This window comes from Taudactylus pleione, unplaced genomic scaffold (assembly GCF_031769625.1).
Source record: "Taudactylus pleione unplaced genomic scaffold, aTauple2 ptg000007l, whole genome shotgun sequence".
Classification (NCBI taxonomy): Eukaryota; Metazoa; Chordata; class Amphibia; order Anura; family Myobatrachidae; genus Taudactylus; species Taudactylus pleione.
The window spans coordinates 3,352,073-3,379,669 of record NW_028284410.1 but is presented as its reverse complement, the minus strand read 5'-3'; the positions used below and the strand labels follow the sequence as shown (position 1 = coordinate 3,379,669).

The 27,597-nt window shown below is 49.6% G+C and overlaps 1 protein-coding gene across 1 annotated transcript in view; it reads right to left on the bottom strand.

Annotated features, from left to right (window-relative positions):
* LOC148542856 (angiopoietin-2-like) overlaps positions 1–27,597 on the bottom strand; it is a 124,789-nt gene that overhangs the window by 40,143 nt on the left and 57,049 nt on the right. The window contains exons 2-5 of the mRNA XM_088460354.1: positions 13,124–13,279; positions 8,555–8,676; positions 5,090–5,322; positions 4,431–4,555 (exon numbers count right to left, since the gene is read on the bottom strand). Coding sequence (XP_088316480.1) covers positions 4,431–4,555; positions 5,090–5,322; positions 8,555–8,676; positions 13,124–13,279 — 636 coding nt within the window. The remainder of the gene's footprint in view (positions 1–4,430; positions 4,556–5,089; positions 5,323–8,554; positions 8,677–13,123; positions 13,280–27,597) is intronic.

Genomic DNA, 27,597 nt, shown 5'->3' with positions numbered 1-27,597 from the left:
TCCATCGACTGAACATGCAGGTCAATTTCACTTGATTGCTTACAAATCGTTTACACATCGTTTACACATCGTTCACGCTGAACGATCAAACGATGAACCACTATCTGCCCACTATAGCTGAAAACTCTCAATCACAGATTAAAACAACATAGTTTATTGTTATATCTTTTGCAAATCGTTTGCATATCTTTTGCAAATCTTTTGCAAATTGTTCAGAGTGGAAGATCATATTTCAAGGGAAACTTCAAGGGAAAATCGTTAAGATGTTGGACAGGAATAAAATCGTCTAGTGGATGCCCCCCATAAGAATTATAAACGCAAATGTCATCCAATTTAATTTCAGCAAAGTGTTCACACTAGTCATTGTAGGAGTTTTCAGAATTTTTCACCAGGTTGTTTTTCCCTGGTGAATTATTGCCCCTTTAAAACATAGGACAGATTGGGAACTCGCAAATGCCTGCATCCAGCAGGCTATTACATTTACCCCACAGTCTGAAAAGTATCATACATACTGATTAATAGATACTGATTTTAAGTAAGACATGCAGGTGGCTCCAATTTTGTGATCCTAAAATTCTACACACGAAATTAACATTCTTCTCGTAGTATTAAAGGGAAGCAGTAGGGAAGCCGACGGAACGGAATTCCGACCGCCGGCTTCCTGACTGTCTAATCGTGTCAAGGGTTAAATGACAGGCGTCGAAATCCCGACGCCTGTCATTTTACCTACGCCGGGAGCCCGACACCTGGCTTACCTGTCAAAGCTGGATAATTGGCTGAGACAAGATCAGCTTAAAATAAGATCGAAACGACGCCATCTTGCGAATGGCCGCAAGACACCATTTTGGAAATGAGATCGGCAAGACGCCATTTTGCGAATGGCCGCTCAGCGCCATTTTAGCTAAACTCACACTTAAGTATATATGGCGATGCTATTATTAGCATTAGGCGATCGCATCTTTTACCATACCCCATACACACATTAATACACACAGTTGCGCTGTTAACATGTCGCATACTAGCGAACGCATACAGCCCAGTATGAAAACGCTGTCCATTAGCTTAATGCACACGCATCTGCCCGAAGTTAACTAGTGTCTTTTCCCAAATCCCTAATACTTACATAATGCACACTTACACAAAAAGGTTCCATAGCTTGAAAGTATAGGATACAAGTTTTATTCATTTATTACAAATGCTGTGAAATAAAGACTATTTTGGTATTTAAGGTTTAATACGTGATAACTAAGCCGTGTTTGGTATTGTACTGATCTGCACTTCCTCAACAGCTTCCCGGTATCATCGGTGTGAAGATCGCAACATGCATTCGCAACTTATGGACCGTAGAGACTTAAAGCACCAAAATGTACATTGTAAAACCAACAGCCAAGATTTGCATGAGGCGGGAAAACGGAGGCAACAAGCTGTTAGAGGCTGTTCTGTGTCCATTTGAATCAACCTGTTAAATGCCCTGTAACAGATGCACCCGCACTGGGAACCAATGGGATTAGCAACAAATCTCTCTTTTGTGTTGTCTGTTTCTGTGAGGGTATAAATGTGTGTGTTGTGACCCCAGTCTGGAGTCTTCTTGCTGATTGACGGAGGTTTCTTGCTGATGCCGGTATCTGGTCCAGAGCGCGTGCGTATGTATAACTGTATCTTGGGTCTGTATAATTCTTTGCGCTAAATTGTACTTAGATCACAGCGTGTAACTGACTGTACTTTACTTGAATAATACTTTGTGCTTTGGAAACACATGTTCAAGGTCTAAAGTCTTTATTTTACTGTATGAGTGCGTACGCAAATAGCGTCAATTTTAGAGGTTTATAGGCAGGTTTTAGAAGGTAGGTGCGTATAGAGGTTAAAATCCAGTATCCTTATACCGATCGAAGGTGAGCCGGGCGCTGGGCGCGCACAGCCGCGCGGGGGGGAGGGTTAGGTTTAGGGCTCCCGGGGGGGGGGGGGCATAGGGTTAGGCACCCCCCCCGGGAGGTTAGGGTTAGGCTAGGGGAAGGGGGGGTTAGGGTTAGGCACCCCAGGGGGACTTAGGTTTAGGCGGCGGGGAAGGTGGGGTTAGGTTTAGGCACTTAGAGGGGGGATTATGGTTAGGCACTTGGGGGGAGGTTAGGGTTAGGCACCCCTGAGGGAAGGTTAGGGTTAGGGGGTAGAATAGGGCCGGCCGGCGGTAAATCATACCGAACCCGTATTAAAGCTTATGTACTGGGCACTTTTCTTGTGTCCATGTACAGTAAATGTCCTATCGTCCATGGACCTACAGAGCTCATAGCCATCTTCAGAAGAGCATAACTTTTATTTATCAAACAACATAAAGGGGGGAATTAAATTAGACGCAATAAAGCGTAAACTTAAAGTCTGAGAATTGGCGTATTTTCTTGTAATATTTTTGCATCTGTTGTCTATGTGCTCTCCCGTTTTTTTCACTATTCAATTACGAAAGACGCAAAAATGCATTTGCACAAAAACCGTTCGTGGAGTAACCTGCGAAGAGGACAGGTAAATTTTGGAATATCTGTCTGTACCCCTTAAAATAGGTAACTGACATAGGTAATCAATTTAGAAGTGTATTAGTGGCCCTAATAAAAGTATTTGGGGTTTTAAAATCGTGTCAAATAGCTGTTATATGCATATTTGTATAAGTGTGAAAAAATTTAAATAAGCAATTTTTTTGAGAAAATAAATACTGCAGTTAAATTGGGGGTACATTAAAATGGGTGCAAGTATATTTTTTATTCCAAAAATACACCAGGTGCAGCCACCTGCAATGTTTAAAACACGTGTCCCATCCATACAGGCCCCCTCCCCCCCCCCCATTTTCCACTACTTTTTATTTCACCCCAAAACTGACATGTCATTATTGGCCAAATTAAGCTCATTATAAAATGATTTTTGCCTAATTTGTCATTACGGGGGGTATCCAAGGGGTTCTGAACCAAGTCCCCACGGTATAGTGCCGGTATAGTGGTATGGGGGCTCCTGTGTTCTCTCAATCCCCCTGATGGCGTGGTAGTGCACAATGAAATGCAAATGCTACAGATTTAAAGTTGAACCCTCTGCCCTGGCTGACATGCTCATTCTTTTACCCAAAGCAAATGTTCATAACTGAAGTAATATAAAGACAGCACAGCATAGTTTAGCTATGTTATATTTATCTTTAGGCAGCTGCTATCATGAAATGAAACCTCCAGTGGTAACACATGTTCCTTGAGTGCCCATATGGAATGCATTGAATTCCTTAATTTAGACACTCATTTGAGTGCAGAGAAATGTATGTGTATAAGGATTTACTGTTTTCTATCTAGTGTAATAGAATAATCTATCAATCAAAGTAATCAGAACCTTTAAGCTTCCAGATTCATCAGCAGAAAAATAAATACTTAATTGAAAAATACATCTGTTGTTTCTCATTCATCCAACTTTTAAGCAAAACAATTTGGTTTTCTGAAGCGACCTACTGTATGTTCATATGTTTTACAGCAATGTGCTCAGTACAGTAACAGACAATCATGCTATGCTACAGTACATTGCTAGCTCAGGTAACAGACACACAGGACATCAGGATATATAGCTAGGTAAATGTGTAAAGTGTTTTAAGGATAGTAAGTGGTATTTACATCTGTGCTATAAAGCTTTTTATGGGGTTGGCCAGATTATTGTATTTTCCTGGTAAGAGCACACCACCTATTGCAGCTACGGGTTGGGTATGAAATACTGACAGCTTAAAAGCCGCCGGTTGAAATCCCAACACAGGAAGCCTGACAGCATAAAATCCTGATGCCGGCTAGTAAGTATAGTTAACTCTCCCCTGTACCCCCCTAACCCTCCCTCGGGGGTGCCTAACCCTAAGTCCCCCCCGTGGTGCCTAACTAACCCCCTTCCCCGAACCCTAACCCTCCCGGGGGGTGCCTAACCCTTACCTCCCCCCCGGTGGTGCCTAACCCTAACCCCCCCTTCCCCTAGCCTAACCCTAATGATCCCAGGGGGGTGCTTAGCCCTAAGTCCCCCCGGGGGTGCCTAAACCTAACCCTCTCCCCCCTGCAGCTAACAGCTCTCGACGCCCGGCTTGCATACTTTCGGTATGCCGGATTTTAGTGTGGGGCTAATGATAGGCGTCAGGATTTAGATGCCTATCTTTAGTCCCATGCCAGGCTTTCAGTGTCAGGATTCTGGCGGTCGACATTCCGGTCACTGGCATCCCGACTACTTCCCACAGCTACATGTGTCACAGACATATATGATTATTAGAACCAAATTCAGATTTCATTGGCCTGCTGAGTTGTGTCTGTATATTATCTATCCTGGCTTATTTCAATATGTCCTACAGAGGCATCAATTGCATTGTACAGTCAGTTTGCTGTAAGAAAGGTCGCTAGCTGCACGACATATAAAAGATACATCTAACTACAACTCACTTTTACAGAGTCCGTAGCATTAGAGAAGTGCAAAGTGTAAACCCCGCTTGATGTGAGCCCAGCTTTATACACATCTGCACAATCTCGAAAACTCGTCTGCTCCTCCTTTAGTATGACTGGGATATCTGGGAAAGCAAATGATACATCTTTTAACATAATGACAGAGAATCCGAAGAGTCTCAGTGGGGAAAATAATACAGTGGGAAAATAACATTCTTTATTGTCAGTATCAGCAATTGTGCACATTTACAGTAAATGAAAGGAGGATTCTCGCTAGGACCATGCAGTTGCAGACACCCACCTGGTCATAGTTTTATTTTATGTTTCATGAAATTGTACTTATTTGCCAATACATTTTTGCTTTACTGCTGTTCCAACAAAGAAAACAGAAGGAAAACTTAATGTCTCTTCTTATGGGTCTCACTAGCTAAGATTTATAGCTATCAGGGGTCCACTAACATTACTAGGAAGGCCACTCTACTGAGTTAGAAAACATTGCGTTCCATAGAAATAGCATACATTACACTGTATATATACATATACTGTATATGTACTGCTAACCTGCATGATCCATGCAATGACAACTATTAGTCATATCGCCCATGTATTATGAATAAAACACATTATTGATGTAGCTGTTTGGGTACTCTTGTACTAACGATTGTATTGTGAAACCAGGTTGGCGAGTTGGCCCACAGTCTCCATGATGAACGCCTGCTGTCTCTGCAACATGCTGTTGTTTAGCATAGCTGTATTGAGTTGCTGTCCTAGTTCCCCGATGAGGGCACTCTGCTTGGAGAGTAACTCATCTACATGGAGTTTCTCATCTCTCATTACTTCTATTTCTTCCTGGTGTTTTTCCTCCATTTCCAGGACTTTGCTCTCCAGAAAACTGAAAATACATGAAGTTCCCAGACGGGGCACAGATTATAGATTATAGATTCTTTCCACACCATCTGAGTTACAAGCATCTGTACAAAGTAACATTATAATCACTATGCCATGTTGTGGGGAAGCAATTGGGAAGCCGACTGCCTAAATACCGGCAGCCAGCTTCCCGACTGTCTTATCTCGGCAAGGGTGAAATGCCGGGCGTCTAGATGTAGACGCCCGCATTTCTCCGACGCCGGGAGACCGGCGCCCGGCATCACGATCGTAGTGATGCCGGGCACCGCGAGCGGACAGCCGCGGGGGGAGGGTTAGGTTTAGGGCTCCCGGGGGGGACTTAGGGTTAGGCACTTGGGGGGGAAGTTAGGGTTAGGCACCCCTAAGGAGGGTTAGGGGGGTTAGTCTATACTTACCTATCCACGATCAGGATTTCCAGCGCTGTCGGGCTTCCGCTGCTTCGAACTCTGCTCCTGTCGGGCTGCCGCTGACGGGAATCGAACTGCCGGCCATGCGGCCGGCGGTATTTCATACCCGTTCCCATGTTGTGGGACTAATCTTATGTCCAATTATTATTATTTAGGTTTTCTTCAATTCATGCAATAGTTTGTACAGTAATTTACCATTCATAGTTTTTATTTTACATACAGTCAATATGTATGTATATGTGTATATATATATATATATATATATACGTGTCTGGAGTTAGGACACAAATGTATTGTCTAATACTTGAGACGTTAAAACAACATCCATATAAATAGTTTTACAATTGCTTAATGTTTTCTATTTCTTTTTTAGTAAATAACTGTTCATGTACCTGCTACAGACTGTTCCTGTTTACCTTTACTATTAGAAGAACCTCCTATAATCCCTAATGCCAATCACCAGATAAGATGATTATCAGTATGTTTTATGAGTATGTAGGCATTCTATAAGAATGAAATGTTACACGTTATATTGTCCTTTGCACTATTACACTATCAATTGCTTTTCTTCCTATTCTCTATGTACTGCTCACTGATGTTGTATGAGATTATCACAATTTAAGAAAGATACAATACTCTTCAAGAGTACATTTTTCAAATGAGCTCTATATAGTCATGCATGCATGCACTTTGGCAAGATCATATACACAAACTGCATTGTACTATAAATGACTACAATAATAGGGCCCCCTTTCCCCTCCATCTCTTTTCAAATATTTAGTGTGCATTAAAGTGCACATACGTGTGTCACGTTTAACTTTGTGTTTTAACATCGAGATTCAGTGAAAACATTACATTTGACAAAACTTTCAATACAACTATATGTGTAGGGACATACTCATGTTCAGGAAACATCAATTAAACAAATTGCCTGGAATGCTATTGTATTATGGCGTCATGTGTAACAGACCCTGAAGGTGGTTTTTGAAACAAAACAAAATTTCAACTAATATCGTTCAATCTAAGTTAATACAAGTCAATATTCTGTACCTGCATTCCACATATTTCAACCCAGAATGTTTACAAGAAGTAAGATTGGGACTAGTGTTCTACTTGTTAGTTATCAAATGTACCTTTAATAGTATATAATTCGATACAGTTATTGATGTTATTATTCCATGATGTTATATCTACTGTAAATTGATGTTATTGTTTCATAATTTGATTTCTATTTTTTTTTAAATAATTTAAGTACCCGAGAAAACTTTACATATAGAAGTGTAGCTGTTAATATTTTGACTCCTGGGTTATTATGATTTTATATGTGGTTTGGAAACTGTCTAGAGGCCAAAATACATGTAAAAACCGCACTGATTGAAACTTCTACTACAATCCTTTAATGGCAGATATATAAACCTTGTGATTTCTGCATGGGCGGATGTACTAAACTAAAATGCGGTTAAACCACCGAAAACTGTTGCTTTCGGAGGTTTGACCGCATTTCCCATTAGTATCAAGCTCCGGACAGCAAAACTTTCCAGAGCTTGCACCGGATAAGCAAAGCCATCTATAGACGGCACTACCTAACTGAGCCCTATGGGGTTCTTTCCAGATAATTCCCAGAGAGGGATCAAATAGGATCCATTCCAGGGTTCCCTGCAGCTCATGCATACGCTGGCCAACGTCCGCGCATCATTAGTATAATTTCTCTACATTGGTTATAAGGCACAGGTCTGGATGCATGACGCATCACACTCGAGATACGATGCATGACGATCACCGCAAAGGCCCGCTCTCTCGGTAAAAACAGCGCTTTGCGATGGAGAGACTTCCAGGTCAATGGCCCAGAAGCGCATGCGCAGTAGGATGCGCCCGCCGTAGGGGGTGTTGGCAGGGATCCGATCGGATCCCTCTTACAGCACTCTGCGGAAAGAAGCCCATAGGCTTCTATGGGTAATGCTACCAGGAAGATGGCATTACCCACTGCAACCAGGCCCCAGAGTGCATCACATTCCAGGGCTTGGTGCATATGAGAATTGCGGTCAAACTCGCATTTTGTGGGTTTGACCGCATTTCTCAGGTTGCTGCATCCCGCCCAGTGATCCCTATGGCTACATGCATTTTCGGAAAAGTATCAGTGTGTTTTCAACAACAAATAGATCTTTCTAACTGATGTGAGGATCATTTACATTTGGATATAAGTCAGTATTATGGCACACCTCTCAGATGTAGCAGTACACGTCCACTTTACCGCCATGCTCATAGGTGTTACTTTGATAATCTCCCTGAAATGCTTTTTCAAAAGTAGGCAAGTATGGCTCAAGTATGCATAATTGCGATGTATTGGTTGGATTTATCATATCCCATCCACATCTGAGACGCTGACAGTGATAAATATGCCCCTTAACGTTTATTTACTTCATAAAAGCTATATCAGGCTACCTCTCAGCTACCAGATGCTGAAAACACCATGAGCTATATGAACTATAACAAAGAAAGAATTCAATAGGATGCAGTTACACAATAACTAGAATCTGATTGGTTGCTATGGGAAACTTCTCCACTTGTTCTCTTTAGAAGGTTTGATGCATCTCCCCCATAGAGTAGGGTAGGAAAGTAAACTTGTGGTGTACAAGAGAAGTTATATGTAACCAATCAGGCCCATAATGAGAATCATCCTCTGTCATTACCTATACAAGTGAACAGTAGGACATACCTGCTTAATGAAGTTACTTCAGTGTGCCAAGACATAAAACATACTAGCCATTACTATGATTTACTACCAGTAATCCATTGTTCATAGGGTCCTACCTGTTCTTTTCACGTAACTTATTGATATCCTGTCTCTGTCCCAGTAACTCTTTCTCCAGCTTGTTGGTGAATATTGAATTTTCCAGGAGTTGGATTTCTAATTTATGTGTCTGGTTCAGAACCTACAGTGCACATACATGTAATAAATAAATAGCTCATCCTAAAGGTTCTCTACTGAGATTTCAGCAAAAAATAAAATACAGAAACTTTCATATACTATCGGCTATACAATTTTTTATTTCGATTCAATTAATCAATAAAAATGTGGCAGGGTAGCTGAGTGGTGTACATCTCCCTGCCGTAACTGGCTATCGGCTGTATTACTTTGCCGGTCTGTCCAAGTACTCTATGAATATGCATCACCCAGCTTTGCTGGTCAAACATACGCACTGCGCTGACAGCTCAGACTTGGGATTCCAGTAGCTGATTGTGATAAAAATAAGATATAGGAATAAAAAAAGAATTAGTATAAAAAAAATTGAAAAAAAAACACGAAAATTAATATTTTGAAAGGAAAATAAATCTACTATTTTAGTAAAGGTGATAGTGATTGGGGGCAGCATAGCAAGGGGAAGCTTTTGTCAGATATGGTAAATAGGCAATAGCTAGTGATAGGGCATTTCTGGCAGAGCCGTAACTAGACTTTTGGTGCCCTGTGCCAGAAAGAGCATTAGAGCCCCCCCCCCCAGGTGGTCGCACTACCTTAGTTACGGCCCTTCTTCTGGGCTTAATAAATAGACCCCTCAGTGGGAAATGAGTAGACCTATTTTTTTGCAGGATAAAATGAACGTACAGGTTGCATTAAACAATAAAAGCTATGAATAACTTTGCCACACATACACTTGCAGCTTTTTTTTAAAACTTTGGACTAAACATAAATCTATGAGCATTACAAATTATTTTGTCTCTAAACGCCAGACTTCCTGTTGTTAAATAATGTGAAGATCTTTGCCAGGCTAAGATGATTAAGTGAAATAGCTGCAATACATAAATACTTTTGTCATATTGGTAAAGAAAATGGGAAACAATGTGAACACGAAAAATGTTAATTTGCTGATTTATTTCAATATATTATCAACTTTAAGTACCACTAAGTACTTTTATGTACAGAATAAAAATATATGCATTATATAATTAAAATTATACACATATAATCTTTAAATGTGAAGGACTAAATATTTTCTTTAAAGCGCTGCATAATATGGACCTGATTCAGACCCGCTCGCTAGTGGCCGCTCACTCGTTCACGGCTGATGGTAAGCGACCGCGCATGCGTACGCTTCATTCTGCGTGTGCGCAAACTACTCAGAGCGATCGGAATCCGCTCGCTCGCCCAGCAAAGACAGCTCAGTGGAATGAGTGACAGGAGCGCCCATTTGTGCGTGGTAACAGAGGCAGGACTCTAATAACGGGGGAGTGGAGGTGCGAACGCAGGCGTGCCAGAGTGTTTTAACGCCATTTCAGAGCCGTGCATAATTAACAGCCAGCGTCATAGTACACATCACATGCCTGTTTTGTACCCTGAAGTCCTCGCAGTGCTTGCGGTAGGGTAAGGCAACCACAAGCACTGCGATCGCCTTCCGATGGTACTCGATGTACCAATGTTTTAATACACTTCCTGGAGATGACATGCGCTAGTGGGCGTCTCCACATAAGTTAAAGGGCGTCAATAGAGACAAAGCGATCGCTTGCCAAAACAAAGTGGGCGGGCTTATGCCTTTCCGAGCGAGTGCCTGCCATGCCGTCACTTAGCCTAATTTGCATATGCTGTGAGCGAGTGATCTGGTCTGAATCAGGTCCTATGTGTGTGCAATATAAATACTCATTAATAAATAAATTAAGAATAAACATGAATGCAAATATCTGAGTAACAAAGCTGCAGTACTCCATACACCTGAGACACGATTCCCTGTTCTGCCAATGCTGACCCAATCTGCCATTCAATATCCAAAACTGCCAATCCACGGACATCGAAGATCGGCGATCCGTTGGCAGATCGGGAAAATTCAATATGTTAAAAATACCCAACTGGCAGATTCTGACCATTTTCAGGTCAGACTAGGTGAATCGAGATTTTTCAACATGTTGAATATTGCTGATCCTCGGACCCCGACGTCGACAGAACGGGGAATGGCTGCAATACATCGCAGATCCATCGCAGATGAATGGGCCCCTTGAAACAAGCAAAATAACTGCCAAAATAATGTACATAATAGACTTCATGTTAATGTTAGGATTACAGGAAAAATTTTCTGAATTCTATAGAACTCACTGTTAAGGAAGACTGGCTGGGGACAGAGAAGCTAAACAAATCCGTTGAAGTAATAATCGGAAGGAAGAAAAGTTACACAGAACATGTGTTGGGACAAGAGACGGAACATGGGCAGATACAATAGTGAAAATTAATGAAGGAAAAGAGAGATGGACATGGGGAAAGGTAATGTGGACGTTGGAGTCTGCAGAAGAAGTGGACACAAGAGGTCAGCAATGAAAAAGACAAATAGAGCTAGTAAATGGGAACAGAGGGCCTGATTCAGAGCCGGACACTCTGACCAAAGCGCTCGCTCTGATTCAGGGCCCTCCTACATGAAAATGGAGCGGCCTCTTGGAAGCTCGCATAGCTGTGGGTCACCGAGCGTCCATGATGATGGTCAAGACCATCGGGCTTGCGACGGAGACCCTGCGGTAGGGTCTCGCTGCCACAAACCCTGGAGTTATTTTGGCTCTATCAGCACGCCCCCTTTGGTGCGAGACCCGGAGCGACGGCTACCCTGTCGCTAGCCGGGTCTCGCGCATGCGCACGACGGAGCTCCCTCCATCGTGCGCATGCGTAGTAGGGCACCATCGACCTGTTTGCGAGCGTCCTGCACTCGCGAGCGGGTTTGAATCAGGCCCAGAGACCTGGACCAGACAGTGACAGAAAGATGCTGAAGAATGAGACCAAAGCCATGAATGGAAAATTCTGACAATACCTGGAGGACGGCAACTCAGAAAATTAGAAACATTGTAGGAAGAAAATGTAAAGACAAAAAGATGACACTGTTCTCATACACCTAGGGGTAAATTTACTAAAGTGAGAGTTTTTAGAAGTGAGTTTTAAAAGTGATATTGCCCATAGCAACCAATTAGATTCCACTTAACATGTAACTAGCACCTTCTAGAAGATAATAGCTAGAATCTGACTGGTTGCTATGGGCAACATCACTTTTAAAACTCAGGGCCTGATTCAGACCCGGTCGCAAACACTGAGCGCTCGCAACCGGGTCGATGGTGGCCCAGAGCGCATGTGCACAACGGAGCCGGCTCAGTCGTGCGCATGCGCGAGACTCGGCTAGCGATGGGCAATCCGTCGCTCCGAGTCTCGCAACAAAGGGGGTGAGCTGTCGATGTTGAGTGACAGCTCACCCCCTTTGGTGGGCGGGCCGGGGGGGGTGGCTGCCCAAACGGAGGCGTTCCCATGAGAATGCCTGTCGTTTGGGGGCGACCCCACTGACATCACGAGTGATGTCAGTGGAGAGATTCCGGCTCTGTTAGAGCCGAAATCGCTCAGGGGCTTGCGGCCACAAGACTCTACCACAAGGGTCTCGTCGCATGCCCGATGGTTGCGATGGTCTTGACCATCGCGACCATCATCATGGCCGCTCGCTATAGCTGCGGGTGGTCACCCACAGCTATGCGAGCGGCCAGGAGGCTGTTCTAAAAAGAAAAAAAGCCCGGCCCTGATTCAGAGCGAGCGCTCTGTCAGAGCGACTGGGTCTGAATCAGGCCCTCACTTCTAAAAACTCTCACTTTAGTAAATTTACCCCCTAGTGTCCATACCCCATACGGCACGACCTGCGTGGAGCAATTCAGCCGTTCCAAGAAATGCTGCTTTCTGTCTTTTTCTTTAACAGCACAGGAATTTGTTTTATTCATCTACAGTCGTAGATGAAGCACAATGGAACTTAGCATGAGAAAAAGCTGTGACTGCGGCATCATAGACCTTCATATAGAGATTGAGACGCTCACACACAGATATATACAAGTATTGCATATCAAATTGTTCAGTTCAAGCTAGTAATGTAGTTTTATCGCTCTCAGGCGTACATTTACTAAAGTGAGAGTTTTTAGAAGTAGAGATGTTGCCCATAGCAACCAATCAGTTTCTAGCTATTATCTTCTAAAAGGTGCTAGTTAAATGTTAAGTAGAATCTGATTGGTTGCTATGGGCAACATCTCTATTTCTAAAAACTCACGTTGGTAAACATACCCCTGAGTAGGTAAATTTTGAGCAAAAAAGATACTCGGCAGAGTCGCCTGGTATCTGACGTGCCGCGAGGGGATATTTGCCGTAATTAGTGTCACAGTTTATGAGGACACATCCATAGGTGCACATAAATGCAAAATAAAAATAAAATACTACATCCTCATAATAAAAATAGTATCTAGATGAAGTCAGGGATTATTCATTTACAGATAATATTATTATATATTTAGACTATTTATTGCACTATATTAATACTTGGTAGATTGTACCACATATTAGATATTGGCACATAATATTTGGACTGTTCCAACCTATGGTAATACCTCAGTCTCTACATCAGTCAGCTTGTGTGTCTGCTCAGCAGTATGAGGTAGCAGATTTGCTCCGATTTCCAATATGTTGTTTGTATGGTTCTGCGCAGGAGGTTGCTGGGATTTTCCCATTTCACCTTTGGCATTGTCCTGGATGTAGCTTTCTAGCTGCAATACAAATAAGGAGAGCCGTTAGAATCACAGAAGTAGAACTACAGTGGTAACAATCTATGTAATGTGCTGAGATTTAGATCCTAATAGTGTAGTACCACCATGACCTGTTATTTCAGTGAGCTGCATTCAGGACTGAAATAATTTCAAAACCAGATTACTGACTGCTGAAATGTTAATAATGTATTTAGATATTTCCCAGGAGCACAATGAGCATGCTCCTGACTGTACGTACGTGTTTGGCTCACATTAAACTTATCTTTTCATCATCACGGTACTTTGTGTGTGTTCAAGCTCAATTTTGATTACATTTGATCATTACATTATCACTTCATTTCTTCAAAAGCAGATGAAAATTAACATTTTCACCTGTAATTGTAGAAAGTGTTCGGGTCATTCATCAAAAAGGTAATGCAGGAGATATCACAGATATCTCCTGCTTACCTTCCTCTCCCGGAATGGCCTGCTGTCCCCATACACTAGTATGGGGACAATATTCATCAAGCTCTGAAAATACAATAATTCCAGAGCTCCACTGCGGGAGCATCCCCCGTATTCACAAAGGAGCAGTGAAAAGTTCTGTGGAAACGGCTGATGGATTAGCTGTCAGTAGCTGGGGGGGATTAGAGTTAGGCACTAAGGGGGGAGGGTTAGAGTTAGGCACTAAGGGGAGAGGGTTAGGCACTAGTGGGAGGGTTAGAGTTAGGCACTAAGGGGGGGATTAGAGTTAGGCACTAAGGGGGGAGGGTTAGAGTTAGGCACTAAGGTGGGGGGTTAGAGTTAGGCACTAGGGGGAGGGTTAGAGTTAGGCACTAGGGGGAGGGTTAGAGTTAGGCACTAAGGGGGGAGGGTTAGAGTTAGGCACTAAGGGGGGAGGGTTAGAGTTAGGCACTAAGGGGGGGGATTAGAGTTAGGCACTAAGGGGGGAGGGTTAGAGTTAGGCACTAAGGTGGGGGTTAGAGTTAGGCACTAAGGTGGGGGTTAGAGTTAGGCACTAAGGGGGGGGATTAGAGTTAGGCACTAAGGGGGGAGGGTTAGAGTTAGGCACTAAGGGGGGAGGGTTAGAGTTAGGCACTAAGGGGGGAGGATTAGAGTTAGGCACTAAGGGGAGGGTTAGAGTTAGGCACTAAGGGGGGAGGGTTAGAGTTAGGCACTAAGGGGGGAGGGTTAGAGTTAGGCAACGGGGAGAGTTAGGTTTAGGCACTAGGGGGGAGGTTAGGTTTAAGCACCGGGGAGGTAGGGTTAGGGGTTAGGTTAGATATACTTACCTCGAGCCGTTGGGATGGTAACCTAGTTGCGATGCTGACATCGGGATTCTGACCACCAGGATCCCAAATGCCGGCATCCCATGAGCACTTCACATAATGCAATACTGCCAAAGTCTGGGACTCTACTAAAATTGTTCCTTCTATGTGGTATCTAAATTATTTATTTGGTTGCCAAAAACTTAATAGCTTTCAAATTCTAAAGTTATATTTCCAAAATGTTGGGTATATTTATTAAAGGTCGATTTTAATTACTTTTGATCAATTTTAAATTGATCTAAATGGATGTGTTTTGGGGGCTTAATCACACATTTGCTAACACTTAAAAAAACAAATCAAAAATTGTCTGTTGGTAAATGTGTGATTTATTCCCTGAAACATGACATCGATTTAGATTGAGTTAAAATCGACCTTAAGTAAAAGTACCCCATTGTGTCACAAGCAACATAATTATCATGAAACTGCTAAAAATGTACCAAGTAAAAAGTGTTACAACATGTGAAGCACAGATGCCTATCACTATACAACCTGGTCAGAGTGATAGTGAGGTGTTTCAAACCCTAATCTGAGCAATAATTTGTTACTGATTTACAAGGATCTGCACATAGGGATTAATATCCCATATCTCTAGTATATAAAAAGCGAACGCTGCTCCTCACCTCTATGGGGGGAATTTAAGTGTGCTACACGCCGGCGGCCACTAGATGATGTCCGATGTAGCAATTCAATTGTTGCTCCGTCCTGGGGGGCACAGCCATTGGCGCTGACATTTCTACTCGCAGCCCCCTGAGCTGGCGAGCAGAAATGACCAAAAACTCCAGTGCTTAAACTGGACTTTTTGCGGGTGCGACAATGTCCCGTCATTTTGACGGGCTGCTAACTAGTATGAAATATAAGTAATAAAATGATAATGCTTAGATGCAGTGGCGTAACTACAGAGGGTGCAGTTGCTATGGGGCCCGCCGCTAGGGGGGGGCTCGAGTTCCAGCAAGCAAATTGCACTTTTCAATATAAAGTTTATCTAATCCGGCCCTGCTGTACCCTCTGTAGTTAAGCTGTTACAGGGGGAGTGAGGTGCTACGGGGAAGTGAGAGGTACAAAGGGGGAGTGAGGTGCTACAGGGGGACTGACGGGTGCTACAGGGGGAGTGAGGTGCTACAGTGGGAGTGATAGGTGCTACAGGGGGAGTGATAGGTGCTACAGGGGGAGTGAGGTGCTACGGGGAAGTGAGAGGTGCTAAAGGGGGAGTGAGGTGTTACAGGGGGAGTGAGGTGCTACAGGGGAAGTGAGGTGTTACAGGGGAGTGAGAGATGCTACAGGGGGAGTGATGTGCTACAGGGGGAGTGAGAGATGCTACAGGGGGAGTGAGGTGCTACAGGGGGAGTGAGGTGCTACAGGGGGAAGGACAGGTGCTACAGAGGGAGTGAGGTGCTACAGGGGGAGTGAGGTGTTACAGGGGGAGTTAGAGATGCTACAGGGGGAGTGAGGTGTTACAGGGGAGTGAGGTGTTACAGGAAAGTGAGGTGCTACAGGGGGAGTGAGGTGTTACAGGGGGAGTGAGGTGCTACGGGGAAGTGAGAGGTACTAAGGGGGAGTGAGGTGCTACAGGGGGACTGACGGGTGCTACAGGGGGAGTGAGGTGCTACAGTGGGAGTGATAGGTGCTACAGGGGGAGTGAGGTGCTATGGGGAAGTGAGAGGTGCTAAAAGGGGAGTGAGGTGTTACAGGGGGAGTGAGGTGCTACAGGGGAAGTGAGAGGTGCTAAAGAGGGGGGAGTGACAGGTGCTACAGGGGGAGAGACAGATGCTATTGGGAAATGAGGTGCTAAAGGGGTAGTGAGGTGCTACAGAGGGAGTGAGAGGTGCTACAGGGGGAGTGACAGGTGCTACAGGGGGAGTGAGGTGCTACGGGGAAGTGAGGTGCTAAAGGGGGAGTGAGGTGCTAAAGGGGGAGTGAGGTGCTACAAGTGGAGTGACAGGTGCTACAGGGGGAGTGACAGGGGCTACAGGGGGAGTGAGGTGTTACAGAGGGAGTGAGGTGCTACAGGGGGAGTGAGGTGTTACAGGGGGAGTGAGAGATGCTACAGGGGGAGTGAGGTGTTACAGGGGGACTGAGAGATGCTACAGGGGGAGTGACAGGTGCTACAGGGGGAGTGAGGTGCTACAAGGGGAGTGACAGGTGCTACAGAGGGAGTGAGGTGCTACAGGGGAAGTGAGGTGTTTCAGAGGGAGTGAGGTGCTACAGGGGGAGTAAGTTGTTACAGGGGGAGTGAGAGATGCTACAGGGGGAGTGACAGGTGCTACAGGGGGAGTGACAGGTGCTACAGAGGGAGTGAGGTGCTACAGGGGGACTGAGGTGTTACAGGGGGAGTGAGAGATGCTACAGGGGGAGAGAGGTGTTACAGGGGGAGTGAGGTGTTACAGGGGGATAGAGAGATGCTACAGGGGGAGTGAGGTGCTACGGGGAAGTGAGGTGCTACAGGGGGAGTGAGAGATGCTACAGGGGGAGTGACAGGTGCTACAGGGGGAGTGAGGTGCTACAGGGGGAGTGACAGGTGCTACAGAGGGAGTGAGGTGCTACAGGGGGAGAGAGGTGTTACAGGGGGAGTGAGGTGTTACAGGGGGATTGAGAGATGCTACAGGGGGAGTGAGGTGCTACGGGGAAGTGAGGTGCTACAGGGGGAGTGAGAGATGCTACAGGGGAAGTGACAGGTGCTACAGGGGGAGTGAGGTGTTACAGGGGGATTGAGAGATGCTACAGGAGGAGTGAGGTGCTACGGGGAAGTGAGGTGCTACAGGGGGAGTGAGAGATGCTACAGGGGGAGTGACAGGTGCTACAGGGGGAGTGAGGTGTTACAGGGGGAGTGAGGTGTTACAGGGGGAGTGAGAGATGCTACAGGGGGAGAGAGGTGTTACAGGGGGAGTGAGGTGTTACAGGGGGATTGAGAGATGCTACAGGGGGAGTGAGGTGCTACGGGGAAGTGAGGTGCTACAGGGGGAGTGAGAGATGCTACAGGGGGAGTGACAGGTGCTACAGGGGGAGTGAGGTGCTACAGGGGGAGTGACAGGTGCTACAGAGGGAGTGAGGTGCTACAGGGGGAGTGAGATGTTACATGGGGAGTGAGAGATGCTACAGGGGGAGTGACAGGTGCTACAGGGGGAGTGAGGTGCTACAGGGGGAGTGACAGGTGCTACAGAGGGAGCGAGGTGCTACAGGGGGAGTGAGGTGCTACAGAGGGAGTGAGGTGCTACAGGGGGAGTAAGGTGTTACAGGGGGAGTGAGAGATGCTACAGGGGGAGTGACAGGTGCTACAGGGGGAGTGAGGTGCTACAGAGGGAGTGAGGTGCTACAGGGGGAGTGAGGTGTTACAGGGGGAGTGAGAGATGCTACAGGGGGAGAGAGGTGTTACAGGGGGAGTGAGAGATGCTACAGGGGGAGAGAGGTGTTACAGGGGGAGTGAGGTGCTACAGGGGGAGTGAGAGATGCTACAGGGGGAGTGACAGGTGCTACAGTGGAAGTGAGGTGCTACAGGGGGAGTGAGAGATGCTATAGGGGGACTGACAGGTGCTACAGGGGGCGTGAGGTGTTACAGGGGGAGTGAGAGATGCTACAGGGGGAGTGACAGGTGCTACAGGGGGAGTGAGGTGCTACAGGGGGAGTGACAGGTGCTACAGAGGGAGTGAGGTGCTACAGGGGGAGTGAGGTGTTACAGGGGGAGTGAGAGATACTACAGGGGGAGTGGTGTTACAGGTAGAGTGAGGTGTTACAGGAGGAGTGAGAGATGCTACAGGGGGAGTGAGGTGCTACGGGGAAGTGAGGTGCTACAGGGGGAGTGAGGTGCTACAAGTGGAGTGACAGGTGCTACAGGGGGAGTGAGGTGTTACAGAGGGAGTGAGGTGCTACAGGGGGAGTGAGGTGTTACAGGGGGAGTAAGAGATGCTACAGGGGGAGTGAGGTGTTACAGGGGGAGTGAGAGATGCTACAGGGGGAGTGACAGGTGCTACAGGGTGAGTGACAGGTGCTACAGGGGGAGTGAGGTGCTACAGGGGGAGTGACAGGTGCTACAGAGGGAGTGAGGTGCTACAGGGGGAGTGAGAGATGCTACAGGGGGAGTGACAGGTGCTACAGGGGGAGTGAGGTGCTACAGGGGGAGTGACAGGTGCTACAGAGGGAGTGAGGTGCTACAGGGGGAGTGAGATGTTACATGGGGAGTGAGAGATGCTACAGGGGGAGTGACAGGTGCTACAGGGGGAGTGAGGTGCTACAGGGGGAGTGACAGGTGCTACAGAGGGAGCGAGGTGCTACAGGGGGAGTGAGGTGCTACAGAGGGAGTGAGGTGCTACAGGGGGAGTAAGGTGTTACAGGGGGAGTGAGAGATGCTACAGGGGGAGTGACAGGTGCTACAGGGGGAGTGAGGTGCTACAGAGGGAGTGAGGTGCTACAGGGGGAGTGAGGTGTTACAGGGGGAGTGAGAGATGCTACAGGGGGAGAGAGGTGTTACAGGGGGAGTGAGAGATGCTACAGGGGGAGAGAGGTGTTACAGGGGGAGTGAGGTGCTACAGGGGGAGTGAGAGATGCTACAGGGGGAGTGACAGGTGCTACAGTGGAAGTGAGGTGCTACAGGGGGAGTGAGAGATGCTATAGGGGGACTGACAGGTGCTACAGGGGGCGTGAGGTGTTACAGGGGGAGTGAGAGATGCTACAGGGGGAGTGACAGGTGCTACAGGGGGAGTGAGGTGCTACAGGGGGAGTGACAGGTGCTACAGAGGGAGTGAGGTGCTACAGGGGGAGTGAGGTGTTACAGGGGGAGTGAGAGATACTACAGGGGGAGTGGTGTTACAGGTAGAGTGAGGTGTTACAGGAGGAGTGAGAGATGCTACAGGGGGAGTGAGGTGCTACGGGGAAGTGAGGTGCTACAGGGGGAGTGAGGTGCTACAAGTGGAGTGACAGGTGCTACAGGGGGAGTGAGGTGTTACAGAGGGAGTGAGGTGCTACAGGGGGAGTGAGGTGTTACAGGGGGAGTAAGAGATGCTACAGGGGGAGTGAGGTGTTACAGGGGGAGTGAGAGATGCTACAGGGGGAGTGACAGGTGCTACAGGGTGAGTGACAGGTGCTACAGGGGGAGTGAGGTGCTACAGGGGGAGTGACAGGTGCTACAGAGGGAGTGAGGTGCTACAGGGGGAGTGAGGTGTTTCAGAGGGAGTGAGGTGCTACAGGGGGAGTAAGGTGTTACAGGGGGAGTGAGAGATGCTACAGGGGGAGTGACAGGTGCTACAGGGGGAGTGACAGGTGCTACAGAGGGAGTGAGGTGCTACAGGGGGAGTGAGGTGTTACAGGGGGAGTGAGAGATGCTACAGGGGGAGAGAGGTGTTACAGGGGGAGTGAGGTGTTACAGGGGGATTGAGAGATGCTACAGGGGGAGTGAGGTGCTACGGGGAAGTGAGGTGCTACAGGGGGAGTGAGAGATGCTACAGGGGGAGTGACAGGTGCTACAGGGGGAGTGAGATGCTACAGGGGGAGTGACAGGTGCTACAGAGGGAGTGAGGTGCTACAGGGGGAGAGAGGTGTTACAGGGGGATTGAGAGATGCTACAGGGGGAGTGAGGTGCTACGGGGAAGTGAGGTGCTACAGGGGGAGTGAGAGATGCTACAGGGGAAGTGACAGGTGCTACAGGGGGAGTGAGGTGTTACAGGGGGATTGAGAGATGCTACAGGAGGAGTGAGGTGCTACGGGGAAGTGAGGTGCTACATGGGGAGTGAGAGATGCTACAGGGGGAGTGACAGGTGTTACAGGGGGAGTGAGGTGTTACAGGGGGAGTGAGGTGTTACAGGGGGAGTGAGAGATGCTACAGGGGGAGAGAGGTGTTACAGGGGGAGTGAGGTGTTACAGGGGGATTGAGAGATGCTACAGGGGGAGTGAGGTGCTACGGGGAAGTGAGGTGCTACAGGGGGAGTGAGAGATGCTACAGGGGGAGTGACAGGTGCTACAGGGGGAGTGAGGTGCTACAGGGGGAGTGACAGGTGCTACAGAGGGAGTGAGGTGCTACAGGGGGAGTGAGGTGTTACAGGGGGAGTGAGAGATGCTACAGGGGGAGTGACAGGTGCTACAGGGGGAGTGAGGTGCTATAAGGGGAGTGACAGGTGCTACAGAGGGAGCGAGGTGCTACAGTGGGAGTGAGGTGTTACTGAGGGAGTGAGGTGCTACAGGGGGAGTAAGCTGTTACAGGGGGAGTGAGAGATGCTACAGGGGGAGTGACAGGTGCTACAGGGGGCGTGAGGTGTTACAGGGGGAGTGAGAGATGCTACAGGGGGAGTGACAGGTGCTACAGGGGGAGTGACAGGTGCTACAGAGGGAGTGAGGTGCTACAGGGGGACTGAGGTGTTACAGGGGGAGTGAGAGATGCTACAGGGGGAGAGAGGTGTTACAGGGGGAGTGAGGTGTTACAGGGGGATAGAGAGATGCTACAGGGGGAGTGAGGTGCTACGGGGAAGTGAGGTGCTACAGGGGGAGTGAGAGATGCTACAGGGGGAGTGACAGGTGCTACAGGGGGAGTGAGGTGCTACAGGGGGAGTGACAGGTGCTACAGAGGGAGTGAGGTGCTACAGGGGGAGAGAGGTGTTACAGGGGGAGTGAGGTGTTACAGGGGGATTGAGAGATGCTACAGGGGGAGTGAGGTGCTACGGGGAAGTGAGGTGCTACAGGGGGAGTGAGAGATGCTACAGGGGAAGTGACAGGTGCTACAGGGGGAGTGAGGTGTTACAGGGGGATTGAGAGATGCTACAGGAGGAGTGAGGTGCTACGGGGAAGTGAGGTGCTACAGGGGGAGTGAGAGATGCTACAGGGGGAGTGACAGGTGCTACAGGGGGAGTGAGGTGTTACAGGGGGAGTGAGGTGTTACAGGGGGAGTGAGAGATGCTACAGGGGGAGAGAGGTGTTACAGGGGGAGTGAGGTGTTACAGGGGGATTGAGAGATGCTACAGGGGGAGTGAGGTGCTACGGGGAAGTGAGGTGCTACAGGGGGAGTGAGAGATGCTACAGGGGGAGTGACAGGTGCTACAGGGGGAGTGAGGTGCTACAGGGGGAGTGACAGGTGCTACAGAGGGAGTGAGGTGCTACAGGGGGAGTGAGATGTTACATGGGGAGTGAGAGATGCTACAGGGGGAGTGACAGGTGCTACAGGGGGAGTGAGGTGCTACAGGGGGAGTGACAGGTGCTACAGAGGGAGCGAGGTGCTACAGGGGGAGTGAGGTGTTACAGAGGGAGTGAGGTGCTACAGGGGGAGTAAGGTGTTACAGGGGGAGTGAGAGATGCTACAGGGGGAGTGACAGGTGCTACAGGGGGAGTGAGGTGCTACAGAGGGAGTGAGGTGCTACAGGGGGAGTGAGGTGTTACAGGGGGAGTGAGAGATGCTACAGGGGGAGAGAGGTGTTACAGGGGGAGTGAGAGATGCTACAGGGGGAGAGAGGTGTTACAGGGGGAGTGAGGTGCTACAGGGGGAGTGAGAGATGCTACAGGGGGAGTGACAGGTGCTACAGTGGAAGTGAGGTGCTACAGGGGGAGTGAGAGATGCTATAGGGGGACTGACAGGTGCTACAGGGGGCGTGAGGTGTTACAGGGGGAGTGAGAGATGCTACAGGGGGAGTGACAGGTGCTACAGGGGGAGTGAGGTGCTACAGGGGGAGTGACAGGTGCTACAGAGGGAGTGAGGTGCTACAGGGGGAGTGAGGTGTTACAGGGGGAGTGAGAGATACTACAGGGGGAGTGGTGTTACAGGTAGAGTGAGGTGTTACAGGAGGAGTGAGAGATGCTACAGGGGGAGTGAGGTGCTACGGGGAAGTGAGGTGCTACAGGGGGAGTGAGGTGCTACAAGTGGAGTGACAGGTGCTACAGGGGGAGTGAGGTGTTACAGAGGGAGTGAGGTGCTACAGGGGGAGTGAGGTGTTACAGGGGGAGTAAGAGATGCTACAGGGGGAGTGAGGTGTTACAGGGGGAGTGAGAGATGCTACAGGGGGAGTGACAGGTGCTACAGGGTGAGTGACAGGTGCTACAGGGGGAGTGAGGTGCTACAGGGGGAGTGACAGGTGCTACAGAGGGAGTGAGGTGCTACAGGGGGAGTGAGGTGTTTCAGAGGGAGTGAGGTGCTACAGGGGGAGTAAGGTGTTACAGGGGGAGTGAGAGATGCTACAGGGGGAGTGACAGGTGCTACAGGGGGAGTGACAGGTGCTACAGAGGGAGTGAGGTGCTACAGGGGGAGTGAGGTGTTACAGGGGGAGTGAGAGATGCTACAGGGGGAGAGAGGTGTTACAGGGGGAGTGAGGTGTTACAGGGGGATTGAGAGATGCTACAGGGGGAGTGAGGTGCTACGGGGAAGTGAGGTGCTACAGGGGGAGTGAGAGATGCTACAGGGGGAGTGACAGGTGCTACAAGGGGAGTGAGATGCTACAGGGGGAGTGACAGGTGCTACAGAGGGAGTGAGGTGCTACAGGGGGAGAGAGGTGTTACAGGGGGATTGAGAGATGCTACAGGGGGAGTGAGGTGCTACGGGGAAGTGAGGTGCTACAGGGGGAGTGAGAGATGCTACAGGGGAAGTGACAGGTGCTACAGGGGGAGTGAGGTGTTACAGGGGGATTGAGAGATGCTACAGGAGGAGTGAGGTGCTACGGGGAAGTGAGGTGCTACATGGGGAGTGAGAGATGCTACAGGGGGAGTGACAGGTGCTACAGGGGGAGTGAGGTGTTACAGGGGGAGTGAGGTGTTACAGGGGGAGTGAGAGATGCTACAGGGGGAGAGAGGTGTTACAGGGGGAGTGAGGTGTTACAGGGGGATTGAGAGATGCTACAGGGGGAGTGAGGTGCTACGGGGAAGTGAGGTGCTACAGGGGGAGTGAGAGATGCTACAGGGGGAGTGACAGGTGCTACAGGGGGAGTGAGGTGCTACAGGGGGAGTGACAGGTGCTACAGAGGGAGTGAGGTGCTACAGGGGGAGTGAGGTGTTACAGGGGGAGTGAGAGATGCTACAGGGGGAGTGACAGGTGCTACAGGGGGAGTGAGGTGCTATAAGGGGAGTGACAGGTGCTACAGAGGGAGCGAGGTGCTACAGTGGGAGTGAGGTGTTACTGAGGGAGTGAGGTGCTACAGGGGGAGTAAGGTGTTACAGGGGGAGTGAGAGATGCTACAGGGGGAGTGACAGGTGCTACAGGGGGCGTGAGGTGTTACAGGGGGAGTGAGAGATGCTACAGGGGGAGTGACAGGTGCTACAGGGGGAGTGAGGTGCTACAGGGGGAGTGACAGGTGCTACAGAGGGAGTGAGGTGCTACAGGGGGAGTGAGGTGTTACAGGGGGAGTGAGAGATACTACAGGGGGAGTGAGGTGTTACAGGGAGAGTGAGGTGTTACAGGAGGAGTGAGAGATGCTACAGGGGCAGTGAGGTGCTACAAGTGGAGTGACAGGTGCTACAGGGGGAGTGAGGTGTTACAGAGGGAGTGAGGTGCTACAGGGGGAGTGAGGTGTTACAGGGGGAGTAAGAGATGCTACAGGGGGAGTGAGGTGTTACAGGGGGAGTGAGAGATGCTACAGGGGGAGTGACAGGTGCTACAGGGAGAGTGACAGGTGCTACAGGGGGAGTGAGGTGCTACAGGGGGAGTGACAGGTGCTACAGAGGGAGTGAGGTGCTACAGGGGGAGTGAGGTGTTTCAGAGGGAGTGAGGTGCTACAGGGGGAGTAAGGTGTTACAGGGGGAGTGAGAGATGCTACAGGGGGAGTGACAAGTACTACAGGGGGAGTGACAGGTGCTACAGAGGGAGTGAGGTGCTACAGGGGGAGTGAGGTGTTACAGGGGGAGTGAGAGATGCTACAGGTGGAGAGAGGTGTTACAGGGGGAGTGAGGTGTTACAGGGGGATTGAGAGATGCTACAGGGGGAGTGAGGTGCTACAGGGGGAGTGAGAGATGCTACAGGGGGAGTGACAGGTGCTACAGGGGGAGTGACAGGTGCTACAGAGGGAGTGAGGTGCTACAGGGGGAGAGAGGTGTTACAGGGGGAGTGAGGTGTTACAGGGGGACTGAGAGATGCTACGGGGAAGTGAGGTGCTACAGGGGGAGTGAGAGATGCTACAGGGGAAGTGACAGGTGCTACAGGGGGAGTGAGGTGTTACAGGGGGATTGAGAGATGCTACAGGAGGAGTGAGGTGCTACGGGGAAGTGAGGTGCTACATGGGGAGTGAGAGATGCTACAGGGGGAGTGACAGGTGCTACAGGGGGAGTGAGGTGTTACAGGGGGAGTGAGGTGTTACAGGGGGAGTGAGAGATGCTACAGGGGGAGAGAGGTGTTACAGGGGGAGTGAGGTGTTACAGGGGGATAGAGAGATGCTACAGGGGGAGTGAGGTGCTACGGGGAAGTGAGGTGCTACAGGGGGAGTGAGAGATGCTACAGGGGGAGTGACAGGTGCTACAGGGGGAGTGACAGGTGCTACAGAGGGAGTGAGGTGCTACAGGGGGAGAGAGGTGTTACAGGGGGAGTGAGGTGTTACAGGGGGATTGAGAGATGCTACAGGGGGAGTGAGGTGCTACGGGGAAGTGAGGTGCTACAGGGGGAGTGAGAGATGCTACAGGGGAAGTGACAGGTGCTACAGGGGGATTGAGAGATGCTACAGGAGGAGTGAGGTGTTACGGGGAAGTGAGGTGCTACAGGGGGAGTGAGAGATGCTACAGGGGGAGTGACAGGTGCTACAGGGGGAGTGAGGTGTTACAGGGGGAGTGAGGTGTTACAGGAGGAGTGAGAGATGCTACAGGGGGAGTGAGGTGCTACGGGGAAGTGAGGTGCTACAGGGGGAGTGAGGTGCTACAAGCGGAGTGACAGGTGCTACAGGGGGAGTGAGGTGTTACAGAGGGAGTGAGGTGCTACAGGGGGAGTGAGGTGTTACAGGGGGAGTAAGAGATGCTACAGGGGGAGTGAGGTGTTACAGGGGGAGTGAGAGATGCTACAGGGGGAGTGACAGGTGCTACAGGGTGAGTGACAGGTGCTACAGGGGGAGTGAGGTGCTACAGGGGGAGTGACAGGTGCTACAGAGGGAGTGAGGTGCTACAGGGGGAGTGAGGTGTTTCAGAGGGAGTGAGGTGCTACAGGGGGAGTAAGGTGTTACAGGGGGAGTGAGAGATGCTACAGGGGGAGTGACAGGTGCTACAGGGGGAGTGACAGGTGCTACAGAGGGAGTGAGGTGCTACAGGGGGAGTGAGGTGTTACAGGGGGAGTGAGAGATGCTACAGGGGGAGAGAGGTGTTACAGGGGGAGTGAGGTGTTACAGGGGGAGTGAGGTGTTACAGGGGGATTGAGAGATGCTACAGGGGGAGTGAGGTGCTACGGGGAAGTGAGGTGCTACAGGGGGAGTGAGAGATGCTACAGGGGGAGTGACAGGTGCTACAGGGGGAGTGAGATGCTACAGGGGGAGTGACAGGTGCTACAGAGGGAGTGAGGTGCTACAGGGGGAGAGAGGTGTTACAGGGGGATTGAGAGATGCTACAGGAGGAGTGAGGTGCTACGGGGAAGTGAGGTGCTACATGGGGAGTGAGAGATGCTACAGGGGGAGTGACAGGTGCTACAGGGGTAGTGAGGTGTTACAGGGGGAGTGAGGTGTTACAGGGGGAGTGAGAGATGCTACAGGGGGAGAGAGGTGTTACAGGGGGAGTGAGGTGTTACAGAGGGATTGAGAGATGCTACAGGGGGAGTGAGGTGCTACGGGGAAGTGAGGTGCTACAGGGGGAGTGAGAGATGCTACAGGGGGAGTGACAGGTGCTACAGGGGGAGTGAGGTGCTACAGGGGGAGTGACAGGTGCTACAGAGGGAGTGAGGTGCTACAGGGGGAGTGAGGTGTTACAGGGGGAGTGAGAGATGCTACAGGGGGAGTGACAGGTGTTACAGGGGGAGTGAGGTGCTACAAGGGGAGTGACAGGTGCTACAGAGGGAGCGAGGTGCTACAGTGGGAGTGAGGTGTTACTGAGGGAGTGAGGTGCTACAGGGGGAGTAAGGTGTTACAGGGGGAGTGAGAGATGCTACAGGGGGAGTGACAGGTGCTACAGGGGGCGTGAGGTGTTACAGGGGGAGTGAGGTGTTACAGGGGGAGTGAGAGATGCTACAGGGGGAGAGAGGTGTTACAGGGGGAGTGAGGTGTTACAGGGGGATTGAGAGATGCTACAGGGGGAGTGAGGTGCTACGGGGAAGTGAGGTGCTACAGGGGGAGTGAGAGATGCTACAGGGGGAGTGACAGGTGCTACAGGGGGAGTGAGGTGCTACAGGGGGAGTGACAGGTGCTACAGAGGGAGTGAGGTGCTACAGGGGGAGTGAGATGTTACAGGGGGAGTGAGAGATGCTACAGGGGGAGTGACAGGTGCTACAGGGGGAGTGAGGTGCTACAGGGGGAGTGACAGGTGCTACAGAGGGAGCGAGGTGCTACAGGGGGAGTGAGGTGTTACAGAGGGAGTGAGGTGCTACAGGGGGAGTAAGGTGTTACAGGGGGAGTGAGAGATGCTACAGGGGGAGTGACAGGTGCTACAGGGGGAGTGAGGTGCTACAGAGGGAGTGAGGTGCTACAGGGGGAGTGAGGTGTTACAGGGGGAGTGAGAGATGCTACAGGGGGAGAGAGGTGTTACAGGGGGAGTGAGAGATGCTACAGGGGGAGAGAGTTGTTACAGGGGGAGTGAGGTGCTACAGGGGGAGTGAGAGATGCTACAGGGGGAGTGACAGGTGCTACAGTGGAAGTGAGGTGCTACAGGGGGAGTGAGAGATGCTATAATGGGACTGACAGGTGCTACAGGGGGCGTGAGATGTTACAGGGGGAGTGAGAGATGCTACAGGGGGAGTGACAGGTGCTACAGGGGGAGTGAGGTGCTACAGGGGGAGTGACAGGTGCTACAGAGGGAGTGAGGTGCTACAGGGGGAGTGAGGTGTTACAGGGGGAGTGAGAGATACTACAGGGGGAGTGAGGTGTTACAGGGAGAGTGAGGTGTTACAGGAGGAGTGAGAGATGCTACAGGGGGAGTGAGGTGCTACGGGGAAGT